The 15,661-nt window shown below is 55.8% G+C and overlaps 1 protein-coding gene across 1 annotated transcript in view; it reads left to right on the top strand.

The window, feature by feature from the left end:
* Positions 1–15,661, top strand: part of PI4KA (phosphatidylinositol 4-kinase alpha) — a 136,757-nt gene that overhangs the window by 27,631 nt on the left and 93,465 nt on the right. Inside the window, exons 6-11 of the mRNA XM_020996373.2 lie at positions 67–326; positions 1,460–1,526; positions 8,321–8,469; positions 11,047–11,112; positions 12,573–12,669; positions 15,194–15,385. Of these exons, the coding sequence (XP_020852032.1) occupies positions 67–326; positions 1,460–1,526; positions 8,321–8,469; positions 11,047–11,112; positions 12,573–12,669; positions 15,194–15,385 (831 nt within the window). The remainder of the gene's footprint in view (positions 1–66; positions 327–1,459; positions 1,527–8,320; positions 8,470–11,046; positions 11,113–12,572; positions 12,670–15,193; positions 15,386–15,661) is intronic.

A 15,661-nucleotide genomic window follows, 5' to 3' on the forward strand; every position in this document is an offset into this window, starting at 1 on the left:
TCACTCGCTTGTCCCACGTGCCTTTGCTTCCCTTTAAAGTGTCTTTCTCGTGTCCCTTTCTTCCAGAGTACTTGTGTCGATACACAGTGCCCTGCCTGCTGGGCATCTCACGAGCCTTTGGGCGCTTCAGCCTCACCGACGAGCCCCTCCTCTCCAAGCTTTTCCCCCAGATCCCCCCACAGTCACTGAAAGTCCCAGAGGAACTGGAGGGCATTCGGAGGCGCTCCTTCAATGACTTCCGCTCCATCCTGCCCAGCAATTTACTGACCGTCTGTCAGGAGGGCACCTTGAAGAGGAAAGCCAGCAGCGTCTCCAGCATTTCTCAGGTGTGTCTGGGCCTCGGGGCTCCTGAGCTGCTGCTCAGGCGCTCTCTTGTCCACGGCCTGACTCACTGATCACCAGCCTTAACCGCTCACCAGCGAGCGGACCCCTTGGCCGGGCGTGAGTCCGTGCCCGTTGCTTAGTGGCTGAGAAAGCCAGTCCCGCTTCCTGAGCCTGGCCCCTCCTCGTCACTTCTTCCCTCTGCCTCTCCCGCCCGCCCTTGGATCCCCGCGTGGCGGCTGCCCACGTCGGCCCCTGGGGGTGGGGATGGGCGCCGGGACCTGGCTTTGCTGTCTTTGCCTCACTGATTTTTTATCTTCATCATATTGATGATTTTCAAGGGCATTCTAGAGTTGGATGATATTGCGAGTTTAGCTGTGTGACCCTGGGCAAGTCACTTGGCCTCCATTCTCAGTTTCTTCACCTGCAGATAATAATCGTACCTGCCTCACCCCCTGTAGGGCTTCTGGGAGGGTCAGATGAGATAATGTTTGTAAAGCTCTTTGCACTGTGTGCCCTCAGTGCCTGCCGTCATCATGATCATTTCCCCACCTTGATGGTTAGGCTATCCTCAGAACTGCTTTGCTGTCCTACTCTTCTCTGTATGTGCCTGTTTTTCTCCTTGCACCGTCAGTATTGCGTTTTGCTGCTTTTCAGTGCTTTTACAAGGTTGGTGGCAGCAGCCCGCCCCAGAAGGACAATCAGGTATTTCTGTACAGTCAGGTATTGATTTAGTTGTCTTCTGTCTTCTCATCACTGGGGAGGGAGCAGAAGATACAGGTCATGTAATCATGGCACCAGCACCTCGCCATCTTGGGACAGTGAACAGGGTAGGGGACTGTGGGGGCCTCAGGTTGGAGGCAGCCTTCGTGGAGGACAGCCCGGCTGAGTCTGCCCTCCAGAGAATGCCTTTTCAAAATCAGGAGGGTCTGAGGGTTGCTGAAATCTTGTTTTCCTTTCCTGACTTGGCCTGGGCCCAGCAAAGGCCTGCGTCCTCCCGGGACTGGCCAGGAGAGGCTGACAGTCAGAGGGTGGCGCCCCTTTGGGCAGGCCGGCCAGGGTTTCTGGCTGCAGCAGATTAGGACAGTTGGCTGGCTCCAATCATCATCAGGGTTCTGTTTCCTGTTCCCTGTTCCAGGTGAGCCCTGAGCGAGGAATAGCACCTCCCAACTCTCCCGGAGGATCCATCTTTCACTCCCTGGAAGGTAGGAGCACTTCTTTGACCTGATGGTTGGTGGGTTGGAGAGTTGGAGGGTGGGGTTTTCACAGCGCCCTGGCATCCAGCTTCTGGGGGTTCCCATGGTCTGGGTGTTCCCTGGGGTGTGGAGGTGTGCTCGAGGACGCTTCAGAAGGCATTTCATGGCCACGAAGAGCCATGAGGGAGCAGTGTTCTGCTTCATTGTTCTAAAGTAACAGGGTGCCTACAAACGGTCCTCCCCATCCTGCCCCCGACCAGCTCCTCGGACCACGTGCTGAGCAGCCCCTGCCCATCAGAATGGGGCAGTTCTGTCACATGCCCTGCCTACCTAGCATGAGTCTCCCTGTGTCCCCCGTCATGTGCTCCATAGAATCACAGACTTGGAATAGACCGCAGAGGATCTCCCACCCACCCACCCACCTCCCCACTGCACGAATCCAGCAGAGCACTTTCTGCTTAAATCTTTCCAGTGATGGGGAGATCGCTGCCTAAGGAGATCTCAGAACAACTGGTCCACCCACCTCGTGCTCCCGGCCATCCCTTGTGTGACCGCGCTTCGGGTCTCTGAAGGCAGCTCTTTGTCCCTTTGGCCCGTGTCTCCAGTTCCTTCATCTCTTCTTGGCCGTTGGCTTCCCGTTTTTTCTTAGAGCTGCAGAGGCACCTGGTTCTTGTGCTGTGCCTGACGTACCTGGGGCAGGCTCAGGGCTTGGGCTGAGATGGCCTTTGGAAGCCACCCCACTTGGGAAGCTGAGGCGTGGTCTTAGAAAACAAAACCCAGCCTTCTGACTCCCTCGCAACCTTCTCTTCTCAGCAGCACTGGGATGTCGTCATGACTTCCGTAGGACGGGGACGCTTCCTTTTTTTTTCTTTTCTCAGCTCCTAGCATAAGACGTTGCGTAGAGTAAGCTCTTGATAAAGGCTTGTTGAGTAGAATCATTGCAAAGTAAACTTTTCTCTGGTTTTTCACAAAAAAAGCCTGATTGGGACTTAAACCCGTAATGCACGTTCATGGTTCATGTGTGATCTGAAGTATGTTAGCACCTTCTCCAGTGCCTTTCTGCTAAGCATTAGCGGAGATGGGAGTTCATGGAGACCTTGGCCTTTCCCCCTCGCCCCCAGGTCCTTCAAGGGCAGTGAGCACCTTCAGTTTCCATCGTCAGGATTCTTTCTGATGAAAGGCTCCCTCCCTCCCTCCTGAACGGGCTCCGTCTTGCTATTCCCTTTGATGTGGGCACCGCTTCTGAGGTACGGACTGTGGTCTGTGCCTCTTGCTTCTCTGCCCCCGTGGTTTTGTCCCATTGTTCCGCCTGGGCTTCTGTCCCCTAGGGCGGGCTGGGGGTGGCCAGCTCTTCCCACCTAGAGTGAAGCAATCTCTACTCTAACAGAGTCTCTCATCGTGCCAGGAGTACTTTACACATGCCAACTCCTCTGATCCTTCCTCACAACCCCCAGGAGGCAGTGTTATCCCCATTTTACAGATGAGCAAACAGGTGGAGAGAGGTCCAGTGGTGCCCGGTCACCCAGCCAGGAAGTGTCAGAGGCTGAATTTACTTTCAGGTCTGACTCCCAAGTCACGCCCTCTGTCCGCTGCACCTCCAGCTGCCTTGGGTCTTCAGGCAGACCTCCAAGACCTTCACCTCCTCCTCGAGAGGAAGCCCATCGCACCTGGGGGCATGGCTCATTCTTTTGGAATTTTTCCTTATAGTAAGCCTAAATGGGTCTTTGTGCAACCTTTCTCATCGTTTCTGGTTCTGCCCTTGGGATCCAGCAGAACCATGCTGATCCCTCGTCCATATTAGAACCCTTTTCGTGATGTCCCCCTGCATCTTCTCCTCTCCAGGCTAATCAGGCCGAGGTCCTTCAGTCAGTGAATCCTTTGCATGAGTCAGTCGGTAAATGTTTATTAGGTTCCTGCCAAGCTCCAGGCACTGGGGATAGAAAGAGGCAAAAAGTCCCAGCCCTCGAGGAGCTCACAGTCTAATGGGGTAGAAAACCAGCAAACAAATATGTATAAACAATCTATAGATGGGACAAATAGGAAAAAATGAAGGGTGAGCTAGAATTAAGAGGGGCTAAGAAAGGCTTCCTGCAGAAGATGGGATTTTATTGGGCCTTAAAGGAAACCAAAGAAGGTAGGAGGCAGAGCTGAGGAAGGAGAGGGCTCCAGGCATGGGGGCCGGCCCAAGAGTGTGCCTGGAGCTGAGACGTGGAGTCTTGTTCATGGAAGAGCAGGAGACCAGTGTCGCTGGATCGAAGAGGATGTGGTGGGGAGTCAGTGGTGAGAAGACTGGGGAGGTGGGAGGGGCTGGGTTAGGAAGGGCTTTGAAGGCCAATGAGAGTGCCACGGCACTTGGTTGAGTAGGGGATGATGGGGCCAGATCTGTGCCTTAGCAGAGTCACCTTAGTGGCTGAATCTCTGTTCCCTTGAGTGGACTGGAGTGGGGAGAACCTCGAGGCAGGCAGACCCACCAGCAGCTCTTGCAGTAATCCAGGCCTCAGGTGCTGAGGGCACATACCAAGGTGCAGCAGTGACAGAGGAGGGGAGGGAAGTCGAAGGGCCCTGGCCAAGAGATTGGATGTGGAGGGGGAGAGACAGTGGAGAGGCCAAGATGGCTCTTAGGTTGTGAGTCTGGGGATGAGGATGAGGGTGGTGTCCTCTACAGTAATAGGAAAGTCAGGAGCTGGGGAAGGTTTGGGACAAGATAATGAGTTTGGTTTTGGACATGTTGAGCTTCAGATGTCTACTGGACATCTAGTTTGAGATGTCAGGCAATTGGAGCTCCAGGGGTGGAGGTCAGCAGAGAGGTCGGGGCAGGAGAGATAGTTTGGAGCCATCAGCATAGAGATGGTAATTTAATCCAAAGGGGCTGTTGAGGTCACCCAGTCAAGTAGTAGAGAAGGAGAAGGGACGAGGGCCCAGGACAGAGCCCTGGGGGACTCCGAAGGTGAGGGGCCGTGATCTGGAAGAGGATCCAGCACAGGAGACGGAAGGAGCTGTCAGAGAGGGAGAAGGACCAGAGAGAGATGGTGTCCTGAACACCCAGAGAGAAGGGAGAGTGATGGGCAGCGCCCGAGGCAGCAGAGAGGCCGAGGAGGAGGAGGAGGATGTGGCAACTAAGGGACCATCAGGAACTTGGGAGAGAGCATGTTGCTGGAATGATGAGGTCAGAATCCAGACAGTAAAGGGTCACAAGAGCGAGAGGAGGTGCCTTTTCCAGGAGTTTGGCCACAAAGGGCAGAAGAGATCTAGAATGACAGTTAGCAAGGCCGGAAGGACCAAGTGAGGGGTTTTTCAGGATGCACCAGCATGTCTGTAGGCAGTAGGAAATGAGCCAGTGGAGAAGAGGAGACTGAAAATAAGTGAAACAGTGGGGATGACGGAGGAGACAAGATAGAATGGCATCAATGGAACAAGTAAAGGGATTAGCCTTGGTGAGGAGTGAGGCTACTTCATCCTGAGGTAGGAGTGAGGGAGCTGGCAGGAGGCTTCTGAGCGCTGGGAGATGAGGAAGAGCAGAAAAGGCGGGGCTCCCGGCGAATGGCTGGAATCTTGGCTGTGAAGGAGAAGACTCATGGCGAGTTTGAGGAGAGATGAGAAGGTTGGGAAGAGCTGCTGAGGAGGGCGCGACAGGGAGTTGGTAAGGGGGGTAGAGTGAGATTGCCCAGCACCAGTGAGGGCCCAGTCAATGCTGTGTGACATAAACTTGTAATGGACCTGGTCGGGACGGCTGCATGACTTTCTCCACCTTCGGGAGGCAGTGGATGGTGGGAGTAAGCCTTGGCAGGGTGCAGTCGGGAATATGATAAGGGGGCGTATGGAGGGACTCGAGGGAAGAGGACGGTGGAGAGTGAAACTGGTTTACCGAGGAGGCAAGATGGCGACAAGAGGAGAGAGCCCAAGGGAGGGAGATCACAGTCGGCGTGAAGAGTAGAATTGTGGGAGAGAAGGCAGAGGAGAGATGAAAGGCCGATTGCTGCCGGTCTGATTGGGGGATTTCAGAGTTCTTGGACGTGGACGTGGTGGCAGGATCAAAGGCCTGAGCCTGTGTGTGGCTGAGGTCGGGGGAGGCGGGAGGCACTCTTGGGAGGAACTGTGTGTTTAGGGTGCTGAGGGAAGGTCAGGATGTTTATGGAAGTCCCTAATGTGGGGGCAGGAGCTGGGAGGAGACAGAGCGATCCAGGCACAGAGGTTGAGGTCCTTCACGGTTCAGGCGGCTGGCCCTCCTCCGGACACTCTCCAGCTCCCAGGGTCTTCCTTACCTGTAGTGCCCAGAGCTGAACCCAGGACTCAGACAGGCCGACAGAGGAGGGCGCCTCCCTGTTCTCCTAATGGAGTCCCAGATGCCAATAGTCTTTGGGCTGCTGCGCCCCCTGCTGGCACATACTGAGCTTGTAGTCTACCAGAAACCCCGAATCTTTTGCTGGAAAACTTCTGTTTATCTATTCTGCCCCCCTCTTATGCCTGTGAAGTTGATTTTTTGATCTATATTTATCCCTGTTGATTGAGTTGCATCTTAGATTTAGCCCAGTGCTCCGGCATGGATCTTGTCCGGTACGTTAGATGCCCTTTCGGGCTTTGAGTCATCTGCCAAATGGATGAGGCTTCCATCTAAGTCTTCATCCACATCTTTGTTAAGTGGCTGTGGTCCCGCCAGCGTCCGACTCCTGAGTGGTCGCCTCTTGCACGTCTTCTACAAGATGATGTTCTCCAAAGCTTTGCTAATATCCAAGTCCACCCTTTCCACAGCATTCCTCTTTATCTGCAAGTTTAGTCATTTTTCCAAAAAAGGAGATGAGCTCAACCTGGCGTGAACTGTCCTTGATGAACCCAGCCTGGTGGGCACCACCTTCACTAACCATTTCTTTAAAGAAGTTAACTTTTTTCTATCATTGAAAATAAGCTTTCTCTCCCCCCCGCTTTCTGCCCTTTTGAAAAAGAAAGAAAAAACATCCCAAATAAGAAATACATGTCGTCAAGGAAGATGGTTTCCTGAAGGAGCCGAGTGAGTCTGGAGCCCGAGGCGTGGCTGGTCAGCGCGCCGCCTCGAGTGCCCAGGTCCCTCACGGTTGTTTGTCTTTCCAGTTTCCCAGCCAGCTCTTTCACAGTCCTTTGGGGCATTTCTCCAGTCCGCCAGACTGTTCTCTTCTCTTGTCTTTGACAGGCAAGACATTTGTCCTCCTCCATGCTGCTGGTGGTGGTTGTTCAGTCGCTTTTTCATCTTATTTGACTCTTTGTGACCCCATCTGGGATTTTCTTGGCACAGATACTGGAGTGCTCTGCCATTTCCTTCTCTAGCTCATTTTACAGCTGAGCAAACTGTGGCCAGCCGGGTGAGGTGACCTGCCCAGGGTCACACAGCTAGTCAGTTTCTGAGGCTGGCTTTGAACTGGGGATTTCCTGACTTCCTGGCACTCTCTCCACCGTGGCCCGGGGCTGCCCACGTCTTGTGGTGCCTCTCTTGTTTTCCACGATCCTTCACACATCACCGATTAAGTGGCCCGGCAGTCGCGTCTGCCCCTTCTTTCTGAGCCTGAGGGTCTCCTTCCTCTGGGCCAGTTGATGTGACTTCATCCAGGGCAGCCCAGTGTTCTTTCACTCTCTCCCTTCCTTGGTATCAGCTTCGTGCTGACCTTCAGCCCTGTGTCTGCAGGGCTCAGTCTGCTAGTCAGGACTCTGCATTGGGCCCTCCGTTCTGCTCCCTCTAGACAAGAGCTCACCAGCTCCATGGAACCTGTGCTCAGCTGTACGCAGACGCTTCTCACCTCTGCTTTTGGGGCCGGGCTCCAGCCTTACACCTGCAAGACAGGTCCAGAGGAGGCTCGTTGTCTTTCCTGCCTCCCTGTTGTTGTCTCGGCCCCCAGGCTCACCCCTAGGAGTCGTCCTGGACTCCTCCCTGTCATTGCCCATATCCAGGCACTTGCCAGGGCTTGTTGGGTCTACCTCCAGAACATCTCTCTGATAAGCCCCCTCTTCTCTGGACACTTCCTTCCCGGGAGCAGCCCTCCGCACCTTATGCCTCGCTAGTGCAGTAGGCTTCTGCTGGGTGTCCATCCTTTACTCGGTGCTGATTGGCCTTCCTAAAGTGTGGCTCTGAACGCGTACCCTGCCCTCTTTTAGGAAACTCCAGTGGCTCTGGTGACCTGGGGCCCAAAGGGAAAGACGTGTTAGGCTGTTAATGCCCTCCAGCCCCCAGCTCCTGTTCCCTTTCTGGTCTGCGTCCAGCTCCGAGTCCATGTGTTTTCACGGGGTTCAGATCCGTGCTGCAAGAAGCCTTTCCTCATCCCCTTCCTGCCGTCATGACTTCTGTCTGAGATGACATGTCCGTGCCCTTCTCCCCCAGACCATTCCCATGCCCCTGAGGCCCAGAAGCCACGCTTGGAGGCAGGCCCCAGAGCAGCACCCTGATGCCTATTGGCTCTGCTTCCCCTGTATGTCCTCTCCTGCTCCAGGAGGCCAGGCACTATCGCTTAGCTTAGCTTAGCTCCCTGCCTGTCACGTGGGAAGTGCCTAATATGTTCTTGGTGGCCTCGATGGCCTTCACCATATCCTGCCTGTAATGTTAGCCTGTGGGCACGCTGCCTCCCCCGCCATTGACCAGTGATTTCTTTGGAGGTGGTCTGGCCTTTTGGCTTGGGTTTGTCTTGCCTTTCTCTGGATCATCTCCTGTACTTGGCACAGTGTCTGCTCATGGGAGGGTCTGAGAGATGCCCCTTGGCAGCCTGCCTGGCCTGGGCCTGGCCTAGAGGCAGGGGCCTTGGGGAGAGGGCTGATCAGGGGCTGGCCTTTGTTCTCCTCCGCAGGGCCTCTGTTTCCCGAGGGGTATGTCCTAGAGCCGGACTGCTACTTGTTCACAGTTAGCTCCAGCTTCTCCGTGTCTCCACTCATCCTTGGCACCAGCTCTGCTGAGTACAAGGTTCCCCTGGAAATGCTCCGTGACCTCCTCACCTTGGTAAGTGCCATGGAGCCCCTCCCTGCTCTGTGGGGGGCCAGCCAGGAGCCCATGGCCCCGGTTCCCAGAGGAAGGCAGCAGTGTCGGGTGAGGGGAGCTGGGAAACCTCAGCCTGTGGGGCCACAGCTCAGACCAGGCTTCTGCTCTTCCTCCCGGATGCTGCCACCTCTGTCACGGTGCCCCCTTGTTCAGAGCCGTGGGGTTGCTTTGATTCTTCTTCCCTCTCCTCTGCCAGTCACTTTACCTGGGCCTGTGCATTCTGCCCCCAAACTGTCTCTTCTGTTAGTACATTGACAAGCATTTATTAAGCGCCTGTTGGTGCTGAGGCTACAAAGAGAGGCAGTAACAGCATCTGCCCCTAAGGAGCTGAGCCCCGTGAGGGAGACCCCCCACAAAAGGAAGCTGGAGCCTCGGCATGTGTGTGCATGCCATCCCCTCCCTGAGCACGGCCACTGCAGCTGAACAGGACTTCCTCTTTTTTCCCCAGTTCCACCCCCCTGCCCCCACTTCTTTGTGCTGCAGGATTCTGCCCGTCTACCTCGCACCTTGGCCTGGCATTCAGGGCCCCTGGAACTTGGTGCCCTTCCAGCCTCTCCCCTCTCATGTGTTTCAGGGACTTGATGCTTTAGCCTCATTGGGCGGCTCTGGGTCATCCTGTCTCTTCTCCCCACTAGCCTGGGGAGCCCCGCCCAGCCTTTACGCCAGTGTTGTGCCCCTCCCTGTCCCTCCCCTCCGGCCTGTCCTCTCGGCTCAGCTGCCCCCTTGCTGATGAACCTTTCCTGCTCATCAGAATGACGTTGTGTTTTCCTTCTGTGACCTGCACTGGTTCTGCAGCGCCGAGTCAGACCGGATGGCTTCCAGAGAGAGAAGTACATTCCTTTAGGCCCTTGTCAGAGGTCACACTATGGCTAGCTGGGCCAGTTTCCGGCCCTGCAGACCCCCAGGTGGGCCCCCTGCAGCACACTAGGGTCAGCATGGGCCCATCCCCTTCTTACTCTGGAATCTCCAGGCTGGGAACTGTGCCTGAACAGAGGGAAAATTGCAGAGAGGCCACTGGTAGACTCCTTCCTTGCTCCGCGTGTGCTGCCCGGCACTGGGGAGGCCCCTGCAAGACCAGAAAGCCCTCATTTCAGACAGCAGTGCTCGGCTTCTGACTTTCTGGACCGTAATGCCTAGCCTTGGCGGCTTTCACATCCTAGGATTTCCCTCAGTGCCTGGGACCCTTGTGGCTTTCCCGGGCCCTTCTCCCATGGGCCCCGGGCACACCCTCCACCCTGCCTGCCTACCTTTCGTCTCCCTCTTGTATGTCCTCTTCTTCCGTTAGAGTGGAAGCCCCTTTAGGGCAGGGACGCCTTCTCTGCTCAGCAGAGATGGCACCCAGTAAGTGCTTAGCAAATGCTTGTTACTTTTTTAAAAGCTGTTTGAAATGCAGCATTTTGTAGAGACTCACCCTGGGGAGAAGGCAGGAGGGAGGCGGGCATGATGAATTTGCCTTCCCCTCCTGGGGCTGCCGACAGCTTTGGAGGAGAGTGGATAGCTGTCACTCCTCAGTGACGGGACCCTAAGGCATTGCTAGGGGAAAGTGGACACTGCCCCGTATATGTCAGGTTTCCCCCCCCAAGTGTTAGAAACTCTTTTTATATCCTGAAGTTTATTTTTAATACACACCCATGTAAAGAAACAAGGGTGTTTGGGATGTTCGGCACTTAGAGTTTGATCTCTTGTTCCTTGATAAAAAAAGAGTGAGGGAAGTGGGAGGTGAATCACAGAAGCTCGAGATGCTGATGGGGCTCCTCCCTTCTCCCCGTACATCCTTGGAGCTTGGAGTTGGGAGGGGTGCTGCGGTCCTCTCACCCACTGTGTGTGTCTGCTCTTCATCGTCCCAGACCGGCAGCCCCCCCCCGAGGGACAGAGAATGAAGCCTCGGCAGGCAGCCCACACATTGTTGGACAGCTCTGAGTGTCAGAGAGGCACCTTTCCACGGTCTGAGTCTTATCCTCAGGATGTGCTTGAAGTTCCTTGAGTCATTGCAACACACTGTCTCAGGAGAAAGTGAATTTCTGCATTTAGATCTGCGTCTCACTTTTAGCATTGAAGTTTTCTTATAACTAATTTCATTTTTCTCCCGAGAGTCAGTATGTCATTTATTGTGTGTCATCTCTTAATAGTTTAGACCTTGAAATGCCCATCGTGAGTAGGAAGGAAAACGATGGAGGTGACACACTTGCAGAAAACTGTATGCACAAGCAGTTGCTCGCAGAGCCCCCTGTGGCGAGTGCCCCAGGTGTGGGGCCCGGCCTCTTGGGCGCTTCCCCAGGGTCCCGACAGAGGGCTTCCCAGGGTGCCCTGCTCACCCGCTCTGGGGCTCCGTGAGCCTCTGTCAGCCTGTGCCGGGAATCCCCTTTGTGTCGGCCCTCCTCTCTGCGCGGTGGTGGGATTGGAGCAGACCCTTCCAGATGACGTGCCCCGGCTGTTGGTGGCACTGTCTGCTGGCTCTGCGGATGGTAACCATTGACATTCTGTGCCAACCCTGGCTTTTGTTTGACCTGCTGGTTTTTTCCTTTGTTTCTTTGGTAGGTGAAGAAGATAGTGGAGGAGCCTGTTCTCAAAGCCTTGGATGCGGCTGTGACTGCTGTCACGGAGGTGGGGGGCATATGTGTGTGTTTGGAGCTGGGAGGGGCCACAGACCGGGGGATGTCAGGGCTGAGAGGGGCCACAGACTGGGGGATGTCAGGGCTGGGAGGGGCCACAGACCAGGGGATGTCAGGGCTGGGAGGGGCCTTAGAACATGGACCTTAGAATATTAGTTCTCTCTAGACCATCTTGCTCATTTTGCTGCTTGGGAACATGGGATCGACTCAGGGACAAGGTGACTTGTCCAAGGTCACACTGAATTCCAGGTAGAGTCTGAACAGTTAGAGAACCTGTCTCCAGACTTCTGTCTATTTAGCTGCTCCCTGTGTAAGACAGGCATCTCCTGGGCTTCAGAATTTCTCGCTGGCCACAAGGAGGGTCTCTGTCAGAGTGTCAGAAGGGATGTTTTTTCTAGCAGTCAGCCGGCAGCCTTTCCAACGGCACGCATTCTTCCTGGCTGTGTGAGGAAAGAGCCTGGGATACGGGGACATTTGTTTCTTTTAATGAGCTTGAAGCGTGTGATTTGTTACCTGTTTTTGTCTTAACTAGTGGAGGATAATGGGCAGAGTAAGTCATTAGAATCCCATCTGGGGTGGCCTGTAATAGGAATGGTACCAGTCAGCAAGCTGAGTCAGGGAATTCGTGTGCCAAGGCTCACGTTCTAGAGTGGGGGAACCCTTACCCCTAGGGATCAGTACTGAGGCTGTACAAGGTCTGAAGAAGGGATGACATTCGAAGCTGGCAGGAAGTGACAGGCGGGTGCCTGGGCAAGGCCTCCTTTGCAAGAGGCCAGGCTCACAGGTCCTGCCCGGGACTGAGCAGAGGAGAAAGCGACATTCCGCGTGTGCTTCTTCAGGAGCCCTCACTCATGCTTTGCTGAACCAGATGGGGACCACTGAGCATGGTGGGGTGTGTAGAAAAGCAGCAGCTAATAGGAGCAGTCTGGCTCACTCTTGTTTCTCATCTAATGTCAGCTCCCTGAGCTCAGGCCTGGTCTCTGTGTGTGTGCCTCACAGTGCCTGGCCTGTGCCAGGAGAGGAGACATGGGTGGTGCTTCCAGGCATGCCAGGTTCTTTCCATACATGCCTCCTCTGGCCACAGGTTCCAGAGGTCACCATTTTCCCTGAGTCCTGACCCAGCCAGTAGCTGGTGTGTGATGGACCCCAGGGCCCTTCTCTGCTGCTCCATTTGGAGCAGGCCATCAGAGGGTCCTCCAGGTCTGAGGAAGGAAAAGGAAGGTCAGACCAGGGGCCCTCAGCCCCTCAGTGGTCAGGCAGGATTGATGGACGGTGTGTGGGAAGGCGCCAGCCGTGTCCTGGGCCGGTGAATCCTCCGTTGTGGCTCCGGCGGCATCCGCCTGCGGGCACGTGGTGATGCGGAGGCCAGAGCAAGAGGAGCTGCCTGCCCAGCCCCTGAGGGAAGGAGGGCCAGCTTCTTTTCCTCTGTAACATCTCTGTGTCTTCTTTCAGGCTAACCCCAACATCGATCTGTACTACTCCACCTTCAGTGATCCTCTCTACGTCACCATGTTCAAAATGCTGAGAGACACGTTGTACTACATGAAGGGTGAGTGACGGTGGCACATAGAGGGGCTCCCATGGTTAATGAGCCCAGTCCCTGAGGAGGGGATGCCAGGGCTGCCTTCCAGGACCAGGGGTTGCTGAGAGCGTGTCCAGGCAGGGTGGCCTGAGGCTTTGGTGGCCGCACAGCCCAGCCCAGCCCACTTCTGCAGCCTGACCAGACCAGCCACTGTGGAGCCTCAGTTCGCTGACCCTCAGGGAGAGGAGTGACCTCCCGCTGCACTTAGGGCCCACCTCACCAGCTTCTTCCTCATGGTGCCCACCAGGCCCTTGCCACCCCTGCGCAGGACCAATTATCAAGTGCTGGGAGGCTGTCTCGTGGCTTTGCTGTTGAGGTGAAACATCCCCACTTCCTGTAGCCAGGCCTCACGGACGGAGGGCCCTTCTCACGTCTGGTCACCTTCGTTGCTCTGGGTACTCTCTCAGTGACCTCTGTCTGTTCTAAACTGTTGTGCCCAGAACCGACCCTGGTCTCCATTCACAGACCTTGCACCATCCTCAGTACCCACGGGTATCTTTCAGAGGAGTGGTGGACACTGGGAGGAGCCCAGAGAATTAAGCGACTCACCCAGGCTTGTTCTGGGCCTCTGACTCTGGTTCAGGGCTCCTTCCATGAGGCCCCTGGTCCAGCTCGCTGTCCCACACACCCGAGGGTTGTATCCCTGCCCCACTTGCCATGCTCAGAGACCTCTCGAGAAGGTGACGAAGGCTGCCGTGCCCTCCAGCCCTCCTCACTGGGGACCAGGTGTGCCTGCTGATGGGGGCCCTCTCCTTTTCCACGAGGCCCAGAGCACAGGTTCTGTCTGGTGCTTTGCCCAAAACTCTCCCCCTCAGGCAGGGTCAGTGGTCATGGTCAAAAGGAGTGAAGGCAGCCTGGGAGCATCCCGGCTTCCTCTGCCTTTCCTAAAGGGTCAGCAACCATCCTGTGACTATTGTTTTTAGTTGTTTCAGTCTTGCCCGGCTGTTTGTGACCCCATTTGGGATTTTGTTGGCAGAGATGCTGGAGTGCTTGGCCACTTCCTTCTCCAGCTCGTTTTACAGATGAGGAAACTGAGGCATGCAGGGTCGAGTGACTTGCCCAGGGTCACCTGGCTAGTAAGTGTCTGAGGCTAGACTTGAACTCAGGTCTTCCTGACTCCAGGCCCAAGGCACTACGGCGCCGCCTAGCAGCCTCCTGCGACTATTAGACATGCAGTAAAGAACATTTGGATTTTTGTCACCAAAGGGATGCTTTGGGGCTGTTGCTGGGTCAGTTGTGTTGAGGCCCAGGAAGCTTCTCTTGTGTCCCCTTTTTTGTCCAATTCTGTTCCGCCGTAAGCTTAGAACAGGAAAGTCTGGCTCTTGAAAAATTGTTATCGGCTGCCACATTTTCTCCATTTCTGGTGAGCCCTGGGCTCAGGCCCGTCCCATGTCAGTTACGTGGCTGGGGTGGCTGTAGCCCCGTGGGACAGTCTGTGTAGCTGAGCGGGCCAATGGGCACTCCCTCCACCAGGGGAAGGGCTCGTCCTGGACCCCTTTGAACATCCCCTCAGCTCCAGCTCTCACAGGCAGTGAGCTGTGAAAGAAGAGGGGGGGGCGTGAGGAGCTGGCCTTCCTGGCCCCTTTGGGCTCCGAATCCCCTGGGACCTGCTGGACATTGGCCTCTGGCCTCCCCCCAGGGTCTCTTCCCTTGCTCTGCCTCCCATGGAGTGACGGAATGGTCTGGTCAGCATTGTTGCTAAGAGCACCCACCGCGGCCATGCAGTCTTTACCGCACTCACTCCTCCCTGGCATCCTTTGGATGGCTCTGCCCTCAGCTGCAGTTCTGGGCAGGGCCGGCCAGGGCTGTGTTAGTCGGGTACCTGACGGCCTCTCTGCTCTCTGGCATTTCTCTGCAGAGGCCCCAGGCTTGCCGTGAGGGCCATCCCAGAGGCCTCTGAGCCGTGGCAGGCTGGCCAGACGGCCACCGTGCCAGTGGGGGCATTGCCGGGGACCGTAGCAGAGAATGAGGCTCAGGATCCTCCAGCTCCCTCTTGTCCCTGTGCTGTCTTCTCTGTTCAGACCTGTTTTCAGGGTGCCTGCCTTCTCCCCACTTGATGTCAGCGTGGAGGACTGGGAGTCTGCAGACCCCAGGGCTTTCTGCTTGCCAGCCCACCTGTGCTGGGTCACCTAAGGGCCTGTGACCCGCTGCCCCCGGGGACTGTAGCCTCACCCAACTGCATCTCTTCCCAGGGAGCCTGTTTCAGGAAGTTCAGATTTCAGCATGGTGACAGTGTTCAACATTGCTGCCTCATGCTGCTGGGTTTGTCCCCTCCCTAGGCAGCTTCCTGGGGTCAGGACAGCCAGTCTGAGTATGGACTCAGAGGCTGTATGGAGGCCAGACAAGTGTTCTGGACTTCAGATTCCTGGTTCTAATGCTTCCTTGTTGCTTAAGAGTGGGCAGTCAGGCCTCGAGCGTGACCGTGACACTGGGCACCGTCGTCTCACTACCTTTGGCCTGATGCAGGCGCTCTGCTTCTCACTCTTTCCAGACCTCCCGATGTCCTTCGTGAAGGAAGTCCATGACTTTGTGCTGGAGCAGTTCAACATTAGCCAGGCTGAGCTGCAGAAAATCCTGCATGATGTCGATCGCATCCCAAGTGAACTCAGCCCCTTGAAGCTTCGCTGCCAGGCCAACGCAGCCTGTGTGGACCTCATGGTGTGGGCCGTGAAGGATGAGCAAGGTGTGTGTGTGTGTGTGTGTGTGTGTGTGTGTGTGTGTGTGTGTGTGTGTGTGTGTGTGTGTGCGCGCGTGTGTGTGCGCGCGCGCGCGTGTGCACACATGTCCATGGGGTGGGGTGGGGCTGGGAGCCAGATGGGAAAACCCCGTGCCTTTCCTGCCCTTCGGGGCCCTTCAAAGTCAGACACCACCTGGCCCTAGGTCATATGGTTCCTTTCGTTTGCCCTGGCGTTCAAACTGGACTCCTTCCCATTCCCCTCCCATCCTTCTTCACTTACCC

This window comes from Phascolarctos cinereus, unplaced genomic scaffold, assembly GCF_003287225.1.
Source record: "Phascolarctos cinereus isolate Bilbo 61053 unplaced genomic scaffold, phaCin_HiC Scaffold_4;HRSCAF=312, whole genome shotgun sequence".
Taxonomy (NCBI): domain Eukaryota; kingdom Metazoa; phylum Chordata; class Mammalia; order Diprotodontia; family Phascolarctidae; genus Phascolarctos; species Phascolarctos cinereus.